Source organism: Anopheles funestus, chromosome 2RL (genome assembly GCF_943734845.2).
Source record: "Anopheles funestus chromosome 2RL, idAnoFuneDA-416_04, whole genome shotgun sequence".
Taxonomy (NCBI): domain Eukaryota; kingdom Metazoa; phylum Arthropoda; class Insecta; order Diptera; family Culicidae; genus Anopheles; species Anopheles funestus.
Genome location: NC_064598.1, coordinates 80039765 through 80066809, shown reverse-complemented (window position 1 = coordinate 80066809; position 27045 = coordinate 80039765). Strand labels below are relative to the sequence as shown.

The 27045-nt window shown below is 40.0% G+C and overlaps 1 protein-coding gene across 8 annotated transcripts in view; it reads left to right on the top strand.

Annotated features, from left to right (window-relative positions):
• LOC125760736 (mucin-17) overlaps positions 1-27045 on the top strand; it is a 162315-nt gene that overhangs the window by 73157 nt on the left and 62113 nt on the right. For all 8 annotated transcript variants that reach the window (XM_049421153.1, XM_049421154.1, XM_049421147.1 and 5 more), the window contains exons 4-5: positions 19182-19370; positions 22354-22548. In XM_049421153.1, coding sequence (XP_049277110.1) covers positions 19182-19370; positions 22354-22548 — 384 coding nt within the window. The remainder of the gene's footprint in view (positions 1-19181; positions 19371-22353; positions 22549-27045) is intronic.

Genomic DNA, 27045 nt, shown 5'->3' with positions numbered 1-27045 from the left:
CGATTGGGTGACTTTGTAAACGATTCGACACTCGGAGCCTGACCAAAGTCGTAAGGGAATTCGAATCCCCTCCGGGTGGGAAACCGAACCGTACACTCTTATTCATCTTTGTGTCGATATCCTCGGTCAAAAGAACGTCACCAGAATGGGAGCGTTCCGTTTTCGCTAAAGACATTCATTTCTTGTGGCTACACGGTCTGGAGCGCTCTGCATGTGGAAATATAACACTCGACAGCAATTGGAGCAAAAAGAAAAAAAAGGTCGAAGAATGTCGAACACATCAGCAAACAAGTCTGTTGTGTCTAAAGTCAGTCACCGTAAAGCACGTTGACTTTGTACTGCTGCTCCACCCGTTGCAATAGCCTCAGTTTTTGGGGGAAATGAGAATGGTGCAATATTGTGCAACAAATCAAATAAACGTTTTCACGTTTACCCATCCCCAGGAGGAGATCAACTCTCGGGTTTCGTTCGTTAAATGATGCTCAGCTCAGTTTACTGCCACCCTTACACTCGATCGAGTTCACTTCAACAGACCACATTTTCTTCGAACCCGCTTAAAGCTCATCAGTTCCCGAATGGATTTTAATCCTTCTCACTCCTCCGCTGATAGCACGGACAAGTGGTGGTATGAAAAATCGCTCTCCAAGGAACGTTTGGTAAACTTTCCAAACCCCAAATCTCTTCCCCCACTTCCGCCGATCGACATGATTTTGGAATTTGTTTAACATTATCTTATCATTCCGGTGAGTAGACAAATCCTGTCCTAATTAACTTCAGCTTATGCGCGTCTCCCACACCTACTGTGCGAGATTTATAAGAAAATGGGATGTCTTGAGGGAATCTTTCCAGTGTGTTTCCTGTATTATACACCTCGCAGCCACGTTATCGTTTTAGACCGATGTACAGGATCGTATTATTTTGATTACGTTTGTACTACACACAGGCAACTGCCTCCAACTGGGGAAGAAACTGAACTTTCTCCAACTGAACTCCGTTACAGTTGCTCACTTAACCTACAATTAACGCTATCTGCACGCGCTTGGAACACACTTGTCTACCGGCATCGTCAAGAAACACTTGTGCGAATTCATAAAGTTCTGATATTTAATTATTCCCCGTAGAAGTGTCTTTCCCATGCTTCCGCGTAACGAAACTCGTACCCTGAGAATGAGCTTTTTTTGAAAAGCTTGTAATACAAAATACACACGCACACACACACAGATGCTTCCTTTTCTCGAGGTATTATCCTGTTCCGTTCGCAACTGTGGCTGTATAATCGGCTCAGCTCGGCTACGAACGCTTACTTTCTCTGCAGACTCAGCATTAGCGTCAAACGGATGAATCGTTCATTAGGTGTACGGTGTCATTAGCAACACCTTAAAAAAATTAACGAACGATATGAATCCTTCAGTAGGCTATTTTTTGTTAATTATATTCTTTTGATTCAGGTCCTTTAACATTTTAGCTGATTACTTATGATTATGATTTGTTCCATTTTTTCTTCTTTTATTTTCGTTTTGCTGCTCACATAGTGCTATACTATAATATTATATAAATGTTTTCTTTTTAATATTTCTAAACATCACTTTCTTATACTTTGTCCGCTAAGATTAATATCATCTGACCAGTTTTAAAGTCCACGGGGAGAACAATATATTTCTCCACAAGAAAGTTTGCTTCAAATTTATCTTACCCGGTTCGCACAACAGCACGCTCCTTCAATGATGTTGTAAAAATGGTGTCAGTGTTTAATTTACATAAAACATGATGAAATTAAATTTTTACACTCTACACAAGCAACGAACAAAAGAAAGAAAGAAAAAAAAACACCCACTGTCATCATCCCTCGGGTGCTTGAAGATGTTGTATAGCTACGGTTAAGGAAAAGTCGCAAAAATGAACACACTTTGCCTAGCCGTTTCATATTTGCCTACGTTTGCCTTACCCGTATCCCTACGCAAGGATCATAAATGAAGAGTAAGAAAGTTTTGTAAAGTTTTCTCCTTCTCCGCGATCAAACCGCAACACACTGGCAGGTGGTACCAACTGGTGGAAAATATATGACGAGGACAGCCGGAGTTACCGAGTTGCCAACCCGTAAGTGGATGGAAAGTTTTCCGCTGGAAAAGTGCCACACCGGGATACCCCCGAGCCGGATGTGACGGCTCAAGTATTAATTTATGCTCGTCCGCGTTGGCACTTCCTTCAGTGTAGCTTGTTGGAACTTCTTTCCAGAAGATGATATAAAATGAAGTTTTCATCGCCGTTACATACTGGGCTTTTGGTCGCATACTGTCTGTATGCAGCATGCAGTGCTTAATTATATCGTTTCGTGCGACACGTGACTGGATGACAATTTTTGAGACTATGTTTTGAAACGTTAGTCATATGAAATAAGATTTATGATTGAAGAATTTCATGTAAAACAAAAATTGTTACTTTAAAATATCACAGATTTTTGTTTTGTTTTAATTGGATGTTTTATTCTATAGAAATGTACTTAAAACTGAATTTTTATATTTATATGATTGAGCTCTTCCATCAGTATCGTGACATTTAATAATGATGTCATTTGTTTGACGTTTACCATCCATCAAACATCTGAACGAGAGAAACCACCGGTCCCGTTGGAAATAGTTCTTTTTTGGCCAATCATTTGCATCGCCACCGCATTCGTGCTTTGTTACTATCTGGCTGTATGGAAAGCATCATTTGCAAGGGACAAACATTTCACACTCGAAAGCACTCCAAGTCAATCAAGACGTCGGTGATAATTTTTCCCCCTATTTCTCATTTGTTAGCGAGAGTTTTGCTTCCGTCGTTTTCCAACTCAGTCGCCCTTTTGGTCGTACACCGAAATCTCGGAAGCTGTCCTCATAATCCTCCGAACCAAAGTGGCAAGCCGCGGGCAGTTTTCCCGTTTTATCCGCCAGTGTTTTCTCAGCGTTCGATTCGAAATTGACTCGTCTCGGACCTGGTTTGGTGATCTTTCTTTTTCGTACGCCTCATCGCCCATTTGCCCAAGAAGTACATTTATCATAATTCCAATTCGCTTGCAAGTACCCTCGAACAAAAGGACCTTTCGGGCGGAACTTTCCGCCCGGCGAGTGGACTTTCTTAATGCGAGAATTTCAGACAAAGAAATTATCAGAAATCATTCGTTCACTATCCACCGACGGTGTCCACTTGGCCGTGGTGTGACGTGCAGCAGAAGTTCCTGGCAGGTAAGGTGACAGCTATCGGTATTTGGGGAAATGTGCGCTAGCTCGTTCGTGCAAAACTTTTCGGCAAGGAAAACATAATTGAAATATTCTCTTCAACTTGCACGGAAGCGTTTCTGTTTGTTATCAACGCTTCAACAGACACTATGATGCTGCTGAAATGGTTGTACGCCAGTGACGTGTCTGTTGTTTTATTTCCGGATGGATAAAAACTTCAGCTTCCATTTCCACCTTATCCAGTGTGGAAGGAAACACTGCATCACTTCACTGTTTGGGGTTGCATAAGAGCGAGCATCTTCATCCTGTGTGTTGCCGTTGTCTCGAATCTTCCCTTACGAGTTGATCGAAAATTAAGAAGCTGGAATAACTCACTTATTGTTCAGAGGGGGTAAGCATGTCTCCAGTTTCCCTATGAACATGATATCGCTTATACAACTGGTAGCCTTATTTCCCGAATGAAATGTGATAACACAATCCCCTTTTGCTTCACGCAAAAAAATCATCGTAAAAATGAAGACAATTAATTTCAACCACACCACATACTTTGTATCGTTTGTTCGCTGTCGTATATGTGGTTGGGTGTTGCAGGCGCTTGCATCCACTTCAGTGGCATTATGTAGTGGACGTAATCGTTAAACCGTTTATCGCTGACGATAAATCGATGGTACAAAACTTCCGGTTAAGATTAAACCATGAAAAAGAAAAAGCAATAAAGTTACGAAGATATTACAATTTGGTAGCACTACACACCGAGAACCGGGCTGACGTCAAATGACATTAGTAACATTCTGACTGGGAAATAAATATGATCCGGCAAAAAGGACCAACAGTACGAGTTCAATTGGATGAGCCCGTAAAGGTCCTTTTTTCTCTCCATACTATCTCCACACAGTTCGCCGCGTTGTCGAAAGGACATTGGAGTTTCATTTTCTTTACGAGCAGTCACTTATGTTTTATAGCACAACTTGAACAATTTATGTTTTTCGCATCGAGAACTTATGAATATGTGTTGCTGTGTCGATGTTCTTTTTATCTGCGGTAATGGGTAAGGCTTCGCAGCAATTTTGTTTTATTTTATTATCATAAATGAATGATAATACTAATTATATAAAATGGCGCTACTTAGTTTCTAGTATCAGGTAACGATTGCGATCACTCCAATAAGAGTAATATTTTGCTTATTGTTTGATATGTTTTTAGATGAAGTTGCTACACTTTTTCACAAATGGGTCACCAGTGTGACCGCCAAAAACTACTGCATACCTTAAATAAATTGGAACTAATCACAATCATCATTTATCACAATCATCGTTTCTTGATGTTTTTCACTGCTATAAAAAGTTTTTTAAATGATTATAATTTTCAAATGCATTGAACTATATTTCAAACATTTACGACCGATAAACAAATTCTTAAATGGTCGATTTATCTCCAAGATTGGTTACTTCTAGATTATTAATTTTTTTCGTATTTATCTCCTTTTCTTCAATTGTTTAGTACTTTAAGTACAATTTTACTAAACCATCTCTCTTTTCTTTTTAGGTAAGTGTGCAGATCAGTCCTTTCATAACGATTTCTTCATGGTTGAGGTATTTATTCAATCTAGATACATCCTTTCGTTTTGGGCTCAATTATCGAATTATTAATCGGGATTGCAATAATTCAGTAACCCATGGACAGTTTCTTTTTATTAAAGATTAGCTTTATGAAGGACACAACCAAAACAGAGAACTGAGTCGAAAACTTGTCTGAACCCTGTCTATGCCTCAGTAATAGGTAAAAGAAAAAAACTTGGGAGAATTGCAATAAAATAGGTAAAAATTTAAAACTGTATAGCGTGGGAATTATAAATGTGATACTTCAACAACTTTAAACAATATTCCTAAAAGAGTTTTTAAAAACAGACGCAAAATAGAGTTAACTAACACATTTATTTTATTTTTTGAGAATTACAGCTTTTGCTCTTTTGACTTAGTAAGTGTAAGTAAGTATGAGACATATCTCATACTATAAAAAATCGTTTCATGATTTCCCGTACCTAATTCTCTTGAAGCGAGAAATCATTTTTCTGACATCTTCAAATGTTTACTTTTCCGCAACACTATCAGTCTTCGTAATTGCTCACCTTCTTCATTATTTCCAACCAAAGGGTAAACAATTTGCATCTTCAACCCGCCCGTCAGACAACTGCCATATTGTGGAAGAAATTCAAATGAAGCCCTTAATTAATGCTTCTGCATCCTGTCAAACTGTTGTCATCGAATCCCGGGTTTGCAGCTTACAATCGATAAAGGAATGCATTCCTGACGGCAATGTCTAGCGGCACTTGACTTAATCAGTTTCTCAGTCAACAACGGGCATGTGGCACGGAAAGCAGGGAAGTTTCGCTTTAACTACTCCCACCCCCACGATGGGTGGTAGTTTCCGATACTGAAGGTGTTACTGGACAAGTAATGGAAATTTAAATTTTTAATATTCATCAACTTGGAATGTGTGCAGGGCGCAAAAGGGTACGCTCGCCGTGCCATGATGAAGTGGGTGTACATCGGTACAATACCGATTTACCCGGTTGGAAGCAACCGTTCGATTGGAAATAAATCAGAGCTTCACGGGACAGGCTTATGTCAATGCTCGTTCGCCTCGATAGCCGATAGGACGGCCATGCAATAGGAGGTTCAAATGATGGTTAGGTGCAGTGGCTTTACATTTCAACCCGATGATATCATCGAACGTACACTCGGAAGCACACAATAGTGTGGTGCTGTACACTCGATTAAAGGTGTGGTATATTTGCATCAATGCAATCGTTAGTATTGTCGCTTAAACGGCACGCCGGACGTAAGTGATATTGCGTTCCAGTTCCCATTCAGGTACGGGTACGTTTAAAGCAGAGAAAGGATTCATTTAAATCTTCCCTTCCCTTTTTGCATCCATTTCTAACTGCGCCGGTAATATAACACCAATTTGTAAGACGTGTGATTTCAATACAATAACTGCACCACAACCTCGGGTTTGCTTGCTTTCTTCGAGCGACAAGCAAGGTGCTCTTTGACGCACAGATGATGTGCTTCGATGCACGGCTTCAAGTGCCTATCAAATTGCAAAATTGCCCTTGTGGCTGCCATTTCATGGAGACGGATCGAAGAAATCCCACAATACTTTTTGTCCCAAAGCACGATGGGAATATGTTTAGCTTTGATCGGTAATAAAAAGCAAACTATTCTAATGTATTCGACACTAAATAAAAATCCAAAATTTTTAAGACAGCTTCTGTTAAGCTATTAAAAATTAAAAATAAAAACATTCAGTCGCATTGCATACATTTAGGCGCTAATGTTTGTTGGAGAGTTCTGATCTTCCGATAAACATAAATTCACTGGAATATTGTCCACTGCACGGCAAATCTAACTGAATGTGCTCTAGTTAAGATCAATCATACCAGGCGAAGGAAATATGACCCTGACCTTGCGAAGATGGGTCACCCTCCCACAGTAGTTTGCTTACAATGTCCGCATCAATCAATCGCTCACCACAATGTACTGCTCGCATCAAGCGCATTACGAAAATGCATTCAACTGCACTCAAGCGGTGCAGTAGCACGTGTGTCCCATCCCCAATCTTCAAACGAACGAACTCATCTTTCCTGATGATAGGTTTGACTTTCTTTGTAATAAAAAAGAGGGAACACTTGAATCCCATAAAACGTACACACGGTTTATCCTTTCGGGATATCGAGCTAACAAATTCGCAATCCCATCCATCGCTGAACCATTTCAAAAACCCATTAATTTAATCCCGCCCCCCATTCCCTTGCAGCACGGGGCTGGTCGCGAATTTCCGCACTGCCCGAAACGCACGCTAATTGGCGTAAATAATGGAGTCAAGCCGTTCGAGGCACACAGTACCTCATTTACCCTCGATCCGCCAATGAGTTTTTGTCCGTAAATAATGGTTTTCGAACCGTGACCGGTGGAAAATTGTCTGCTAATCGTTGACCGGTCGCTGGGTCGGTGGTTTGTTGGTGGCACAGCACCATAAATCCTCTTACTTTTGGAAAGGTGCGATACGAAATGATCAACTCTTCGAACAGAACTTGCAGAATGGAACCGATTGGTAGCCAATCAAAATTCTTCCTAACCTGTCTGTTTCTATTTGGAGCGCACATTTGCTGAGAGTGCGGGGTTATTAATTTGTTTTATTACATTAAGTATGCCGTTTGTTCGCCCAAAAACTTGTCGTGTTAGATTTAAAACTTTTAAAGCAAACATTTTGTTGCTATTAATTAAAGAGTTAATTAAATCTTCTCATTAAAATGTATAACATAAAGCACTACAAATTGGCAAGACTTTTAAAGATTTATTTTTCAACGTGTTTGTTAGTGTTGCGACTTTAATTACAATTCAATTACTGGGTGATACTTCTTCACTATTCGCTACGTACCATATTTAATATCATTCGCAAATTGCAACTTCATAAACTATTGCAAATTAATTGATGCATAAAATCTTTCCACACGCACTCAATAAACACGAAACCATTTACTATTCATTTGTTCTGCGTTTAAAAACAGATTACCTTTAGGTTCTTCGATCTTTTCGCTCGCAAGGGAAAATGCCCACAGCAGTAAATGGGGGAATTGTTTGTACCAAAAAACAACCAAACGATCCGAAAATTAACCCCACCGCTTGATCTGTTTGTGTTTCGTTTTTGGAGCGTTTTATAGGGATTGTAACCCACCCTTGTATCGTTCGCCCCAAAAAACATAGCATCCTCGAAAATAGGTTTAAATACATGCTACAAAAAATACACATCCCCCCCTACAAGTCTGAATCCTGGTGAATGAATATTTATGTTTTAATTAAACCACCAAACGGTACAACGGTGTTCGCGTATCGTTGGAAAAAAGGGGTTACTCTCGTCGAACATTTAAGTGCCCACAGCATGGTAACAATGCTACAATTCGTGGCTAAAGGGAGGAGAAAAGAGCATCGATACTGTTTGTTAAAATGCCTTCTTGGTGTCGTCCCTGTACCAAACTGTGGAAAAGTCTCCATTTTTCCATTAACATTTATGTTTTGCCCTTCCCCGCAGTGGTCCCGGTGCGGTCCCGGATCGTAAATTATCCAACTCGATTTCCGGCATGCAGAATGATGCATGATGTCGACGAGAGTTTTCCCCAACAGAGAGAAGAAGAAAAAAAGAACCAACTCCACACAAAGGATGCTGTTCGGTGGCTACTTTTACTTTGCATTCGAAATAAAACGCCAGTTAACGTTCAATTTGTTCCGGCAAAATGGGGGGAGGAAATGGCTGACGGCTTTTTATTTATATGCCAGCATGTACACGAATGTCAATGTTAATGGTAGCGTACGAAGCGGTACCTAGCACCATCAGTAATGGTTTAGGGTAGTGTCTGGTGTGTGCATGAACATTTGCTGGAATGTTGTTCCCGGCCTGTAATGGAGATAAAATTGTCCAGATTTACTCCCCGTAATGGTGGTGCGGTATTAAAGTGAGTAAAATTTAGTGTGGCCTTGAATGGTGAATATACTGCAACTCTGCGAAAAGCTAGCTCACAGGCTCACAGGCAGCAGCTTAAATATTCGCCATTTGTAGTAATCCCCATAAACGGCTTCGGCGGTATCTCTTCTGCGCGTGTGTTGCCGCGCTCCGGCACTTTGTCATTCCTAAGGGATAATTTACTTGTCGCTTTCCTTTTGCTGCAAATGTTCTTCACTTCTACTGTTTTTCTGTCTTTTTTGGTTACCCTAAAAAAACCGCAAGCCATAATTCCTTTTTCCCCATCCGTGGGATAGAATTCAACCCAACGGTGATGTGCTTCTAGTTTTAGTTTTTGGTAACATTCCCCGTTTCCACGGAGGAACCAGCCGGGATACAAAGCTGTAGCGAGCCTACACTCCATTCCTGTTGGTCGACAGGATTGTTCCTACACGAGGATCTTTGCAGCACTTTGAAAACCGACCATAATCCGGGGTAGCAGAAGAAACATTCATTAAACATGTCAGACGGCTGCTTATGCCGTAAACCACACGACTTCATCTTCTCTCTGTCATGCCCCACCGTTCCATTCCGATCGGAACGAACAAGAAGAATCATCAAGTTTCGCACCATTTTGACTTCTGTACGATAATAGTAGCACTATCAGCAAAAGGATAACACAGCTAGGAAGATCTTTTAAAGCCACTAAATGATTCCAATAGGTAGATTCATCCTTTCACTACCCGAACTTCCTGTTACCACTCTTCTCAGTGTGGTATTTCTATTTTTTGCATATAAAATGCAAATTATCATCAGCAGCCTTCCTATGGGTGTGGAACTCTCGGAATCGAATTATAAATCCGTTTCACACCAAACCTTTTGTGTCTCGTAACAGCAGAGATAATGCAAACACTGCTTCAAACTCCAGAACATACCATGAGCAAAATGAAAATTAATTATTATAGACAAAACTTTTCAACACTCGGACACGGTTTTGTGTCCGATTCTCCAGTGTTGTGAGTCTACAGCACAAAGTCCTTCCTGCACAGGTTATTGATGACTTCATAGGATGATGTTTGGACTGTGCAGGTAATATGTTGGACATAACTCCTCCTTTCAGGTTCAGAAAAGACAAGACACAAGGCACTGTATTAATTAGAAAAGTTTCTCCCAAAACTAGCTTCAACCCTTCGAAGTATCGACTTAAGAGCCCGGTCTTGGTCTTTCTTTGGGGAAAAGATTTGGAAAAGATGAGATCAATGCTAGCAGCATTGCAGAACACAGCTTGACCGCATAAGGCGTCACTCAGACCACTAATAAATGTTCGCCCGGCTATCGCACAGTTAAATCACAGACTCGAGAACAGGATTTTGAAAGCATATCCTTTCATCCCGTAATAGACATCCCACAAGCTTCTGGTGGTGGTCAGTTTAAGAGGAAGAGTATCATAAAAGCGACTTAATAATAATACTAAAAGCCCAGACAACCATTTCTGGTGCTTAAATTGTATATTTAAGATTTTTTAAAGGGTCTTTTTGATAAAGGCAAAAGATTGCAATTTCCAGCAAGGATTTTTCTCGATTTGGACGATATCGTGATTTATTTCTATTTACTGAAAAGGGATTTAACTTTTATTTGGCGACACGATAATCAAAGAATTAGAATTCCATTTTCCTGCAGAGCTACATCGATTTGAATATAACGACTGAATGGAAAATAAACACGACATTCATTTTAACGGAAACAACATCGATAAAAATCCTCCACAATGTTTCTTCACAAAAATTTTCCACCATACAGCATCGACCACAACACTTTGGAGAAGAAATAAACCGGATTCCTGGTTTTTTTTATTCCTTTTCGAAACAAACCACTTTTTTATCCTATTTACCAACATGAGCATTGTACGAGGACCAACTCGTGGTACGTGTTTCGAATTTTCTTCTCGCTGGTGAGGAAAGGTTCACTCACATTCATCAGTGTGTTTATACCCGACGGCTAAATATCGTCATTCCCGGTTGAATCTCTCCTAATCTTGGTACCGTACAGCAAACAGTGGCACGCTCACACCCTGTTCGTAACAATTTACTGTAATCTTTTTTTCGTTGGAACCAGCTCCCACACCCGCCCCAGTGATCCCGTGGATGCGCTTTTCTTTTGCGTTTTATTTCATTCTTCGGGTCATTGCCAAAATATCGATTGTCCTCACGTCGGTAGGTGGTCGGATAGGTTGTAGAATCTCCGATTCCCTTCCGGGTTTTGCCGGAGACGATCTGCTTACCGGTGCTGTCGGCCGACCCGAAAATCCGGAAGTCGTTAAAAGCGAAAGTACTGCCGTATGTAATTCCGCCAATAAATTTATGGCCTCGTAAAATGCGTCCTTACCCACCCACCAGTGTGGCCAAAAAACCCAGAAAAACCAGACCCGTATCCAAGCAGTATCCAAGTATCCAGCTCCCGGCTTGTGGTCTCGGGGTGTCGTGCGGTCACGCGCTTGGGAAAAGGAAGCGAAATGTTGGAAAATCTGTGACCACATGCGTTATGCTTTTACCCACCTCCGGAATTGTACCTTTTGTTGTGTGACCAGTATACTGGTAACATTTTCTTTTTCTATTTTCCTTTTTCGCGATCAGCGAACCAGTGAACTCGATTTACGACGCTCAGTTGGCCGACGAGGGTGATTTTTTTTCGAGAGCGGAATTTTAATTCGATTTGCCACCGTCCAGCATTGTCCATTGTTGCTTGTTTGTTGTGATACACATTAAGGCGTATAGCCAACAGTAACAACGTTCGATTGGAGGCACATTCTTTTTCTCACCGACTGCTTTCCGTCTACAGAAATCGGAAGACGGGTTTTACTTCTTTCTTATCTACACGGTGTGATTGGATATTGATTTTTAGGAGGGTCTCTATCGTCTTTCAAATACTTGTACAAAGCTATCCAACCAGCTGGAAGGAGCGACAGTTGTCAGGACTTTATCACGACCGGTTTAGATAGAGTGGTTTAAATCTAAAGGAAATACCACAACTACTACCATCAAATCGGATTAATTGAAGAAAAAGGACAGAGAGAAAGGATGTGTAAAACTTTTTCTGAGATCTCAGTAGAAGTTTTTTTTAAATGATACCTTATCAATCAATTTTACACTCTACATACCTTCAATATATTATGACTTTTTATGCAACTCGCAGGAAAAAAACAGCTTCCTCAAGGACTCCTCACTGATGTATCGATCTCACTAAAGCTTTAAGATAATAATATTGAACACTCTCCCCCATTTCCCATGGTAACAATCGAAGGTCGTCCGGATATAAAGGATGTGCGAAAAAGACACTTGAACACCTTCGACACCATCCTCTGCAACAGGGTTTGCTAAAAATATCCTTTCAAACCTACCGTGCCCTTCGTATATAGGATAATCATACACGTACACACTAACAGACAGCCATTTTACACCACACTAAAGCGAACGCTAACTCCTGCTCCCAGTGTGGCTTCCAGGAAAAATAAACAGATTAAGCTGAGCTGAGCTTATGCCTACTATAGATTGACATTAGCGTCGTGTTCTTAGATTGTGTTTGTGCTATTTTAAGATGGATGGCCATTGTGTAAAGATGAAGGTATGAAAAGCTTTCTAGGGATGTTTCGTAATGGCATAAATTAATTCCTAAAGCTTTCTACACATGCATTCATGGAGCTTTTTTTAAGAAAAAAATTCAATTTAAATGAACAAAAAAGTTTGATTAGCTCTGCATAAAAAATAAAAAAATAATAATTGAAACAGTTCTTAATTAGTTAACACTAAACATTTAAAGTAAAACTTCATATTGGATAAAAAATTAAAGAGGAAAATCATATTATTTTATTGTTTCTACAAACTAAATTTAATTTTAGAAACATACAAAAAAGTTACATAAATCATACTAATCGAAGTAAATATTATAAAAAATACCTACATAGAAGTAAATTATAATATGTAAACTGTTCAAAATACATAAAATCATATCTTCATCTATCTACGTATTTTGAAAAAACGATTTTTTACGATATTTCGTAAGTCCAATCTTTGAAGTCGAACCAATAACAATATTTCCACTCAAGCTATCTTTCCAATCCCCTGTTTTGCTTCAGTAAAGGGCTCTGGGACGATAGTTGTTATATCGTATGTTGTGTTTGTTTTCCGTAATGATCGATTTCAGTAATAGAAATGGCAAAAGGTACACTACTGTTGCACTTGACATGCACAGGAAGAATGTGAAACTCTTTGGTATTATGCCAATTACGTCGATTCCAAATCCGTCCACCATGCGCACCCTCAGCACAATCAACAATCATCTCGGCTTTACTCCAGACACCGTTGTCGTTGTCCAACATTGGCATTGGTTGGCAATTTTGAAGTTTTGATTCTGATCCTTTCTGCAACTCTGTCTATCTACGCTGAAGTTCATCATTCCTCGTCGCCGAGTAACGAACCGATTGGAGCTACCGGTGTCTGTGTACCGGTGATGGTTGATCCAACCTTTCTGCGCAAACAACAACTTTTCCACCAACTCTTCGCTTTTCCTTGCCCGCGTCAACAACTGGAAAACGCTAACTTTCCCGACCGGGCCTTCCGGAGTGCCCGAACAGTATATAAAAAGTAGCATTACGATCGTTTCAAAACATCATGCATCCCCCATCTAGCCCACTGTGAAATGTGCAACAAAACACGGTCCTACGATTTGACTATCAACCGTTTCCGGTACACGTTGGCCAAATGGCGTCCAATAGTTGGGAAATTTGATGGAAAGTATCTTAACTTTGCCGACGCTCGATACAGTACGCTGCCCGTTTCCAGTTTGCCTTCAACCTGCCAAACAACGAATTCAACGGGGAAAAGGATTCCTCCAGCGAGAAAACAAAATATTTGACGATCCAGCACCGGGGTCTGGTGGACGCGAAATGGTACCGGTATTTGATACACGGTTTTAATTTGTGATCGCTTCCAGCACGGGGTGCTGCTGCTATTCTACCGCAAACGACTTACTTTTTGCGCACAGCTATAAAAACATTGTGCCGTCGCGGGTGTTGAAAAGCTTCAACTTTTCCCACCAACTGATACAAAAAAAACTTTTTCCCCTGGTGCCATTGAACGGTGAAACGGTGTACATATGTAGAACCCGTCTATTCGTCTGGGCAAACAAAATTTAAATTGAATTTCGACAACCATCATTGCCCGGGGGCACATAGAGAAAAGCGCCATAAGAAAGGTTTTTTGCAATGCAAGACTACGGTGGAAAAAGACCTTGCCACAAAGTTAGTCTGTTCGCTTTCACAACGTATCGACACCAGAGTGAGGCTATTTTTGCCTTCAGTTTCCTTACTTGCTTATTCATTCCGGAGGCTTAAGGGACGACTTTAAGTCGCTATTGCTGTCTAGGGAGCCGGTGTTTTCGAGGTTACGCTTTAGTTTGACGCTTAATAAAAATAAAGCAGATTCGGGGTTGTTCCATTGATCGAAAGTTTGTCCTTGAGAAAAAAAGGACACTTTTACTGACGGCAATTCCAACTCCAATGTATTTTCCGGTTTTACCGGCTCACTTGCTAGTGTTAGAAGAAACCTTCTTTTGATATAAAAACCACCTTCATGTTCCGTTCCTTATGGTACCGTTTTTCTTGCAAGCAACTTTATCGTCTCAACATTCCATCATCCACATCCCCAACTTAGGTGAGGTAATAAAATAAAGTGACAAACATTAATTTCTCACTCACCTGCGAAATGGCCAAACTGCAAAAGGCACAAAAGCAGCAAACTTTAAGCGCCTTATTGCCAGATTTATGCTGTCCCTCGCTTCCAAGAAGGTTACGTACGGGCGAAATCATTTGAAGTCCTATCAAAGCGACTGTATCGATTCATTGAACTAGCCAAACGAACAACTTGCTTCAAGCCTTTGTACCGTTTCCGGCTTAAAAGTTTCTCCCCCTCAAACTTGAGTATTTTCGCAGCAACAATTTCCTAATTCTGTTTTGCTTGTGCCTACACGGACTCTAAATTGGTCCAATTAACGCATTGGACAAATGTATGTTTGCACGAGTAACGCCAACGGAACTGAGTCCTTTCTGCGATGAATTTTTGGGTGCTGTGTTCGCTAACGAACTCAGTGTCGAATAGCGTCGTTTGCGCGAGTGCATCGTTGCTGACAGTGGCCCCAAAGCGAATGAAACGACAGACTGGCGAATTAATTCAATCATGATAAATCACGAAATCTCACACGTACGCCGTTGCGCAAACTTACATTAGACATACGTACACACGAAATAAAAAGCTAACATTTCAACATGTGTTGATGAAGCTGAAAACTTTCAAGAGTGGGAATCGATTCGATTTTATCTACAAATTCACAGCAGCAGTTGTATAAATTTGCAGTACAAATGTTTGAAATAGTCCTCCTTAATGACTTTATGGGGCTTTATATGAGCAGGCTAAAAAGACTTGGACAAGTTGGATTGTCCCATGTCATTCCAGCGACGTGACCAATTTCACGAAGATTGGGAATTTTAATTCGCAGTTCATATAGATCCTTACATACGGAACCGAAAATCCTTCTCAACGTTTTTGGTTCAGATGGGACTAAGATGTCCGAAGATGTCTACGATATTAGACAGAATTCAATATCCCAGAGCTCGACTGAATATTCATCAACACCTGTCAACGTCTTGTCTTCTTCTTTACTGTCACATAGTGAAGATCCAAACATAAAGATGGATATCCAATTATGAAAATTTGCGTCTCTTTAAAAGTATTATAATAATTCATAATTTCCATTCCACAACAATTGTACAACTGCAGTTATACTGCAATTGTTATCCTCCAAGATTATGCGTATCATTGGAGAATAACGCTTCTCCAAAGGGCACTTCCACTACCGTTCACAACCCGAACAGCAATTTTATACGATTCTAATGCGGATACGGAAGAATAAGAGAAATATTGGAGTGTAGCGCAAAAGCAGCTACTTCCACATTCCCCAAGCGTACATAAAATAAAGAAACATTCGCAACAATGATCCTGGAATTCAGGCGACAGTGTACAGCAGCAGCAGTAACTCTCCCATACCACGAAGGACACCACTCTAAGCAGAAACGGTCATTTTGCATGCAAACCACATTTAACACGACATTAAATGGCACTTTTACACGCATGGTTACAAGTTTGCAACCCACACACACACTCACCACCCAATGTGTTTCGACGCGCTGTTGTCCTTCCGACAACGTTTCATCCCACGCCGGGCTCACTGAAAACCAATTGTACAAATTCCGAAAATAACCTTCGCAAAATCGATCTGCTTCGGGTGTTATGGGACTATAACGGACACCATCACCGTACAGGGTGCTCAGCTTGTCAGGGTGTCTAATCCTGGGTATAAGTGGGTTTTGTTTGCGAGAAGTGCCATTTGCTCGGAAAGCTAATGGAGTGCCAAAATAAGAGGACTATCCGAAGCCGAATGCAAGGCGCAGTTGATTTACTACGGAGTGGATAAGCAAGAGAGTATTGTGGTTTCAGCTTTAGTACAATTTAACCAAGAAAAAAACTCTTGTGTCTAGATGAGCAGCATATTCTTTCCCTTCTGTGAATGGTTTATTTGTCATGTTTTGTCTTTTGTCTAAAATTAAACCTTTGTCAGCACTTCTATAAAAAAAAACACGCATCACAACGAAACTGTCTCGAATAAACCCTCAAAGACAGAAAATTTTAGCATGATAAGCGCGTTCTCAACCATATTTTGGATTCAAGGATTTGTGGAATAAAAATCCTTGAATGTATCAGTGGTTTTGCAAATACAAACGTTTCCTTAAATAAGAAAAAAGGACAATGATGCTTCAGGGCAGTAAAAGGATATGTTTCATATCTATCCCTCGGCATTACATTACTACGGCGGGAAGATGTTGGTGCTCCACTCTAAACGGTTATAGCTAATATCATTTGATCGTAATGACTCTTACCTGTTAATGTCTGTTCAGTTTGATGGTGCATTTGTTAGAAAAGGCCAATTATTGCCCATTTTTCTTCGCTAAGACGATATCGGAGAACATAAATTATTTCTAGATTGTTCCCATTTAGACACTTCTCCGGCTGAAGTAGGTTAGATGTAAGAAAGTTATAAAATTTCTTCTTTATACTATTTTTTTTTCCTTTCAAAATTTCCCATTACATAACAGCCAGGCAACGTTCATAACCTATTCTCCTAACAATTTTCACCCATTCCATCCTCATAATGTGATGCAACCTTTTAAAACTTCCCATCCAATTTAGCTTGAGATGCACTCGGCCTGTCCCAAACACTTGGACGAAAACTCCGAAATGTACATTGGCTGATTCTGGGTCAGATAATGATTCTGACGGCCTGTCAGAACCTTCCGTCCATCAGCTTTCATGCCTTTGGGGGAGGTACAAGGCCATTCTTATGCTAGTCGTGTGTCTTCAGCCACCTTCGACATTTCCCGAACCCGGATATGGTCACTCTTCCGCCCAGTAATAACGTTTCGCAGAACAGTTGCTGCAAAAGATTGAGGAAAATGAGATTTCATCAGGCGATAAGCAAATCGACAATGAACGTACAGCCAACGAAGTTTGGTCTGAAAATGTCTACGTCATCACTTGGAATTAATTTACCTCCGGTAGGGACGAAGACGGTGACAATTTGACCCTAATATTTCGACAGGTATTTTAGGTTAAAACTTTGCTTTCACTAACAAAAAAACGAAACATTTTAAATTTTTCCTTTTTTATAAATAAATCAATAATGAAGCAAAAATAACCTTTTTTTTAAATTTTTAATCTCAAAAATAGAAAAGCGTTCAGGGAAACATTTTTATATACTTACTTTAAACTACATCGTCTATCGGTACATCGTAATTTATTTACAAAATCAAATAGCTTTGCCTCTGAATAAAACATGCCTTCTTAAGGACTTTATCTTCGATTTACGGCATCTTTAAGGCACAACTTTCTTCCTTAGGCATGAATTTCCCTCTTTCCTTTTGATTGGCATTTCCTTAAAAGCCTATTTTCTTGCCCCAACATACACACATGACGGCCTACTTTTCGATCATAATTTATGCAATGCCGGTGTGTGGATCACCTTCCGTACATCAACGCTACGGGCCATTCATTAGGAGCCGGAATATTCCATTCAGCCAGCTCCGCTTAAGAGAGGTGTTTAAAAATTTACATTTCTCAAATAACAATATAAACTTTCGTACGCCTAAGCCACACGGCATGCCAGGTTTGAGGTACCATCAAACAATTCGCATTAGCGTAAAATGCATTCCATGTTTTGAGGGGTTCGTTTTGTTTGTTTGCCTTTTTTTCGCCTTTGAGTAGTGCAACAATCGCCACAATGCATTGTTGAATATTTCATTGCCAGGGAATAGGCATGAAAACTGTACCAATCAAATATTTAAGACCTATTATCGTTTTAATATACGCGACATACTCACTTTTCTTTGCAAAATGGAAAAGCTTTATTCTTCAAGTGCAGCACACTTAACAGTGCCAATGACTTCCCTCTATCACATTACTTACATCACCTGCAATAATTTCACATCCGTGTCTTATCCCTCGCTGTCTTTTACCGGGGAAAAAAACCTTCACAGAAGCTTCCGCCTGTAACACGTTCATTAATCAACCTGCCATCGGACGTTTGCTTTCAAACAGTTCCAGTTCCGTCACAGCAGGATAGTTGTATTACATTACAACATCCTGACGAGTGGCACGCCCGCAGCAGTTTTCCAGTTAAAAGCATAACGATCCATCATTAGTGGATGCGATCAAGGCGAAACAAAAAAAAAAACACAATCTCGCATCCTTTTTTCCAGCCTTCCAACGCCATCGGTTTGCGCTAGATCAAGTGCCCATAGAAACATAAATCCAGTATATCCTGGAATTATTCTCGTGTATTTTTTTTGTTCCATTTTCCATCTCGTGCTATCTACCTATTAGCAGGAGAAGATGAGAAATGAAGAACGGGGTTTTGCTGTAGGAAGTAATTAACATTTATTTTCCACCAGCGGGTCAATCTAGCAGCACGCCATTCATAGCGAGCAATCAATCAAAGTACGATGAGGTGGTGCATCACTTCCGAGTGTCAGATTAAACGAGGATTACAAGCTTTTTCCTTATCTCATCGCTGTTTGTTTATTCAACTAGTTTTTCGTTAATTGTTTGTAAATTAAATTACTTGAAACAAAAACAAATTGATTTTAAATATTTTCTCTTAATTGCTTAATTTCTGTAATACACGCCCCTGTATCAGCGTTTTTCTTCAGTGCGCGAACGAAACCACAGCCTTCAGATTTTTTTTAATTTATGATCACAATTTATTCACTCCAGGTCATTAGCAGATTGCGCCCCGACCAGCAATATCGATAATGAGACTAATAAACTTCCTGCCTTTCCCTTTTTTTTTCTTCTCCAGCGCAACCGATGATGTGGAAAAATCGCTCGAACTGCTCGATAAGGTCCTGTCGGAGTTCGAAGAGGAACCGGACCGGACAAACCACCACAACCATCATCATCACCATCATCACCCGGCAGTGGAACCGGACAGCCCGTCCCAGGGCCACCAATCGGAGGACGATGGTTATATGAGCATGAACGGAAGAAGGTAGGTCGCTCGGATACAAGCCTCCGTACCACATTTGCACATGATTTGTAATATCATAAAGCACCTTTTCAGTGGGAAAAGCGTGCATAATATCATACTTTTGAAGTCATGTCTGGACTTTGAGTCGAGTGCTGGGAGTCATCATGCAGGCTGCAAGGAACGTTGTGGAAAGGACATTCCTTTACTCACATACAAACACACACACTAGTTCACACAATCTCTGGCCATTTCAATGGTTCACTGCGTCCGGCAGGCCTACTTTCATGGTACTTCCGGAGTGCAATTATAGCATCACTTCCCGATGTTCGCATGCCCACACTGTATAGAGTAAAAAGGCGAGGAAAAAAAACAGAAAGCTTTCTTCTGTGCTTTTTTGCCCACCCTCCATTGGGCATGAATGTATGCAATACGGAAAACTTTGCAGCGTAGCGTTGTAATTTTACCTTCCGGAAAAGCATTTGCATTTCTTTTATTTTATTCTACACACGGCACCGGTCTGCCTATGGCATTCGAGTTTCTAAAGGATGTACATACACGAACATGCTAAAGATTACAGCGAGGCAAGACACTACAAAACAACCAAAGCTAGGATTTCAAGAAGCAACCTGGCAAAAACCCATCAACCCAACGCCAACACGGACACTTCTGGCTCGCTTTTACCCCCCTCTGGCTCGTTTGCTTATCGTTCCGCACCTTAAGTGCACTTGTGCTACCGACACACCCTAATGAGGCTAATGTTTAACGAATCTACCAGCACTGCTTTAACGCTGAAACACCGCCGGGTATGAGATTTTGCGTGCCACCGATGAGCGAATGTGTGTATGTTTTTTTGTTGGTTTGTTTTGTTTCACCTTAAACTCGAGCTGTATCTCCACTGGTCCACGGTTCGTTAGCAATCCTGGCACTTCGGCTTCGGGGTTTTTGGGGCATACCGAGAAGGCCGAGGAGGAAGTAAAGTGTGAAAAGTTTTTCCATTTCTTCGGTCGAACGCACGGTGTAAATTTTATGTGGTGTGAAATGTTGATCATCCAGCCAAATGTTGATGTATCGCCGATATGAGGAGGTGTGATTTAAATTAAACGCTTGTCGCCTTTAACGGCAGTGAATAAATTAAAACTTCACTAATGAAGTGTGGAAAATGAATGTTTATGAGCAGTTCAAACAAACAAATTGAGCATAAATAATAGGAATTCACGATTTTCATGTTCCTTTTAAAGCAAACAATTAAATCAGGCAAGTTTATTCGAAAAATAATTGTATTTCTGCTAATGTGCAAATGTTTATTTAGTAAGTGAATTTCGATGCAGATGTTTAAACGATGGCTCCACTCTACTTTAATTTTTCACCAACTCTCTTTCATCTGTTTCGCTCAATTGCGAAAGTGTCGATTCAACGATCTAAGACCACTTTCGTCCTTCGTCCTGTGATGGCACTGTTTTATTTAATTTTATGATGCTTCAAACATTCACAACCTCTCGGTATTTGGATGAAGATTGGAGGAATGTGAATCCACCACCCTTAACACCTAAAAAGATGAAACACACTCTAGTTCGCTTGTTGTGCTTGTTGCATCGTAAAATTGAAGCGAACGGACGCGACAACAATGAACAACTTCGACAACCGAAAGAAGCCTTTAACTCGGCCAAAAACAGCCAAGCATCACGGGTCGTAAAACGGTATCATATAACCCCTTTCCCGAGCTCAAGCAACAACCTATGAAGGGCTCAAGACTGCTGCATGCTTTAAGGACAAGCGTTCGTAGTAGCAGTAGTACGAGGCGTCGTGAGAGACGAAAAAAAAGCTCCTCCACGCCATTTTCATGTTTTATACACTTTTCGTAAACTTTTTTTACATTTTTGTGGGAGATATTTTCCGAATCCTTGGGGCGTATTTTTGGTCTGGTCTACGTTTTCCTTTTGGTTCGAATTTTGTCGAATTCCATCCGACGCGCTTTTTGCAGCATTTAAAGGGAGTCCTTGTTGATTTTATTTTGTTCCTTTCGACTTGCATTTTGTTAAACAAGTCACTTGTCCCGGAAAAAAATATAAAACAACACCAAAGCACCCCAAAACGCAATAACATGTACGTACGACTCGCTCAATTTCTCTCGAAGCCTCTCGAAATCGGTAAACGTAGAAGAATTGTCACTTGCATTTGCGACAGCTTTTTTGTGCTTTTCGTTTGTTTTCCCCGCTAAAGCCCGAGGTGAACTTGTTTTGTTTTTTTACGATCAGCAACGCCAACGTGCGACACACGAAGTAAAAATAAAGTGATCCATAAACGTACCGGAGGCTTAATAAATTGTCACATAAACTGTCAGCTCGTCCCCGGGAGGGTTCAAATATTTAGCTTTATGCACACACACACATTCTCTCGTTCATTTCTTTGCGACAATTCATCGTGCGTATGTATGTGCGAAACACGGTACCTTTGGGAAGAAATGGTGGAAATGGTTTGTTTATGGCATTTCCATTTTATCCACCCTGGCAAGCAAGTGGTGATGCTTTACTTCAATATCCAGCGTCCCATTTTACGTGATCGTGAAATGCAGGCTTTCATATTTTATGGTAAACGAAAGGATTTTTGGAAAATATTTTAGAAAGCACTTCCTCCTCAGCAAAAGCAAACGTATGTTTCTAATAGCAATGCTACGAATTTCACTCCAGATGGCTGCAATTGTAGGTACTTTGGCGATCAGATTTATAGTTGCACTTGATCGATTTGCTCATCTTATGTACTTTGCTTTGCATGTTCCTTTTATGCAGGACAGAAAAGACAAATTCCTTCATTCTATGCTCGAAAAAGCTCCCATTTGTGAATACAAATCACCAGTTCCTACCAAGTTTTCCCGTACAGGAATTCACCCTCAAAGTCAATTCCCATCCAGACGGTCGATAAATCAGCTAACAGCGCACCACTTCACCAAAAACCCCACAACCCTCAATTCACCCTTATTTTCCGGCTGTTTCTTTCCTATTTGCAGGGCCAAATTTGTACCTGATTTTCAACCGACAGACGAGGCCACTGTACCAACGCATCCACAAGTGCTACAGCTACACCAACCATCACATCACCAGCAACCGCAGCAGCAACATTCGCTTCCGGTACCGACGGACGAATCGTACTCGCCACCATCGCCCGAGGAAGCGGAACGAATCATTTCCAATTTGCTACCAAGGTAAGTCGAAATGGGATGGAATGGATTTTTTTCCTTGCTTTCTTTCTTGGTCACAGATTACAACGACACGGGGACAAAATGGTGGGGAAGGCAAATGTGCATAAGTTGCATCATATTTTGAAGATGGGACAAAAACACGGATATAACATTCGAAATGTTTTTCATTCAAAAGTGGAATGATAAAAACCTTTAAAAAAAAAGCTAAAGTTAGAAGGAATCGTTTAAATGGAGGGTACAGCAATTTTTACTGCTTCCACCTACTAACAAGGTCCTTTAGCACGGATGGATGAGTTCCTTGTTCTTTGACAGCACTCGAAATGAAACAGCTTCAAGTGTTTTAAACCACTTACGTACACTGCACGTGACACCAAAAAAAGGTGCAAAAGTAATATAAATGCGTGAGCAGGATGTTTTAACTTGCAACAGCTACGTTTTATCACATAAAACTCGTCTAACACAAAATGTAGAAAAACACACGAAAAACATATTTTAACTGTTCATTTTACTATCCAAATCAATTACCAAAGGTTTGACAAATCTTCGAGCTAACAAAAATCACGTCTTTTTTCACCGGGTTAACTTTATATCACTCATATCAATCCAGCGATCATTGCTCCTCCTCGATCGGAAATCTTTAAATTCGTCTAATTCACTATTCAAACGACTTGGGCTGTTATTAATATGCTTTATAATTATCCTCTGTTTCATTCTCTTAACCATTTAAAGCATTTTCGATTGAAACATCACATTTTAAGAAATTATCAAATAGATTAGCAATTTATCAGCCACGCTACTTTACACATCGGAGCATTAATTTCGATATCAACACAAATCCGTTTCAACTCAATTCATTGCAATTAATTGGACGCGATTGAACAATCGCAACGGTTAAGAAATTGGGTATTAATTAAAATTAATTGGGACATTCATTCGAATTACCATTGTGCCAGTGCAAAATCACCGCAACGCCGTGATTTCGTGTCTTCCATTAAAATTATAGCACATGAAGAACGTGCTATATGGTACCAAAAACTCATACAATCACGTCATTCAACTTCACGGCTGCAACAGCCTGCACCATGATCGGGAAGACATATTATTTTGTGCTCCAAATTACCAACAGAAAATCGTCCCGCCTACACATACAAACACCGCGAAACAAAAGCCCCGTATCCTGCTGTCCTTACATAGTCCAAAACAAAAGGCTATACGGAAACATGGGTTTGTAATACTTTCAACGCTGCCCGTGATACAACAAAAGCTAAAGAGCATTTTGTTTTTTTTTTCTTTTTGTTTTGTTACTGTTTATGTACTCGGGGCTAATCAGAAACGCTCATTTACATCTCTCTCGCCAACGCGTGTAAGCCTATACTATTCCATATCACTGTCCACTTAGGGTTGATGGAAAGTGTTCTCTGCGTACGGGCGGAATGTCCCGAACCGGTGGTGGTGTGGTAAAACAACAAAGTACAAAAAAAAATTAAAAACAAACACAAACAAATACGTCTGGTAAAGCCGACGACTTTGACGCTTCCAGTGGGTACCCTCTTGTTACTCCCAACACGCAAAACCTACACACTGACACGTTAGATCCACGAGAATAGCGAATAGGGAACTGAGTTGAGTTGATGAAAAATCCTGCTCATACACAAAGGTCGTAATAAGCAGGAAAGGTATCTGTAGTAAAACTCCATTCACTGGAACGGGTCTCCAAGAGACGTAGATTGTAAACATATATGCACCAAAGATGAAACACCAGACACTAGACCGGGTTACGCTGTTGGAGTACCCGGTGACATCCCCTGCAAGATGTTCCATGACAACCAGGCGGCGCAAGTTGATGGTTGGGAAGAAATAGGAAAATGGGTGAAAATGTCAACATAATCTGCCCTCCGGGGTGCTCATACTCCGTCCAAAGCATAAAGGAGAGCAAGTGGTCTTGGAAGAAGTAAAATGGGGGAGAGAAAAAAAACTAAGGTAGTTTTAGTTAAAGATCGTACGAAAGACCGATGCTGCTGTCTTGCAAAACGGACATACGGAACCACGAATCTGTTGATGAAATTGTTGCGGAACAGCTTCATTTCATGCCAACCAGAGCGCTCCGTACAATCTGTTACACCGATCATATTCCACTAACAACAAACGCAAACACCGACAGCAATATCGTAAGTGTGTTTTACTACGACTAGCACACGCGTGCAAAGCATGTGGGATGTTTTGGCCTACGAAATAATGAACCACCTTTACTGGAAGCTTACTATTTATTATTCATTATTATAATTTTTCGTTTTGAAAACTGTGAAGGAAAAACTGGCAAATGAATTCCTCAGGTCTCTCTCAAACAATTGAAGACAGGTGTATTTCCAATCTTTAAAGTCTAATTTAAAGCACATAAAACTATGAAACAGACAGTAAAATCCGTAAAAAATGCCTAACATTTTGCAGTGGCTGCTTATATCTTCCCACTTTCTCCACTTCCTTCCTGCTGGTTCGCACCGGCATGTTTCAAATTTCCATGTGTGCCGACAATTTACCGGTCTATGTACATTCGTTTGCATAGTGAATGAAAAACGCAAACATCAACACAGACCGATGGTTAAGTTGAACCATTCGCTTCCTTGCATATGTCTGGTGCATAAATAGTGGGCATATACATATGTACGTTCTTATTCAACAGTTCACATTCGCGTTCGTACTCTTTGCGGTATGGTTTTGATGAGAGAGTACCTTCGTCATGCACTATGTAAAATGTGTTTCATGCAAATAAAACTCTCTTCGGTTATTGTTTCTCTGGCGTGTTCTTGTATAAGTACAATTATTAAATGTTGAGCAACATTGATACGAGATAATTTGTTGCATGATTCAAGTGAAAACTCGATTTTGTAAATGAAAATTCAAGTGAACTGTCAACCACCAGGCGTCTCCATTTCGTAATGAAATTATTCTCTTGCAAAATTAGTTCCCAAAAATATAATGTTAGTTAACAATATGTTTACATTATATTAAAAAATGAGTTCTTAATGCGACCTGACCATTCTTAACAAGCAAAAAAAAATGATTACTTTTCCAATAGCTTGCAGCTTTTGTAAAATGTGCTTTGCAATAGCTTTTGGAAAATGTGTCAAAAATCGTTCCTTCCATTATTTTTTTTCTTTCTTATGGATGAAATATGATATTGACCTTCGTCAAAAATCCTACACCAGTGTTACCGATGCTTGACAACACGTCGGCATTTTGATATACAAAAAATATATTTGCCCAACACAAAGGTTTATCACAGGCGGACATTATGGTGGCAGAAAGGGAAGAATGTGTTGCTAATTTCGTAATCGTTTGTGATTGATAAAACGTTAACATGAGCAAAAACGAAAGGTAAAAAAATTAAATCATTATTCAAACATCGCGATTGACATAAAAATACGTCCACTACTTTTTTCCAACCCAAATCCAGTTATACTAGTGACTTAAGTTATCGAAAAGACATGATCAAATCCCATGGTAAAGGTTATTAACCAGCAAACTTGGCAGAAGAAAACGAGGGCCTTGTGTCGTATTGAGAGGATAAACAAATACGTAACAACGAAACAAACACAAGCCTTTCCATGGTCTAACTGTTGACGAGAAAGTTTTAAATTTGATCACCATTTGCTTCAGCCCTGCTGTACAGTAGAATGCAATTATCGTACAGCAGTTGCGGTGGTTGACCAACCACCAAACACCTAACCTAAGAATAAATAAATGGAAATAAAAACAACAAAAAAACTATCAACATACTATCTGTTGTTAGAGCAAACAGGTTTTAGTTTGTCTGCACACACAAAAAATCAAACTACATTTTAGTAACTTTGTTTCTAACTACCTTAAATCGACACCTTCTATCTCTATCTCTTGTGCTGTTCTTCCTTTTCGCGCCCAATCCTTACCGTTAGTGTCCACTAACGGGCGATCACACACACCTTCACACAGTAAAAGTTTAATTCAACTCGAAGCTTCACTATTCACGTAATATGGCCTGCACAATAAACCCGCGCATGTTTGCAGTGATGACTTTTGTCTCATTGCAGTCCGTGGTTTTTTTATTCTGCACCAGATGTGGTGTGATGTTTTTGTGGTCCATTTATACTTTTTTTCCACATTCATAATTCCACCACACAATGTGAATAGTTTCCGAGGATGGGTGTTGTATTTTAATTAAAACTTTTCCACAACACACGGGATACACCTAGCGGTTTGTTTGCCATTTCTATTACAGCTAGAATTTCATCAGTGGCGGAAACAAGAAGTTTCACTCAGCGGTGACAACTATATGACAAATTGCTTCAAACATGTTAGAATTAAATAATTCAACCAAATGCGATTTGATGGAAAGTTTTAAAATTTAATATTGCTACAACTTTTCTCTGGGAACATTTTACACAATCCGTAACAAAATTATAGGTTTTTCTTTTGAAAATGAAAAAAGTTGATGTTATTTACTACAGTGATGTTTTGTAAAAA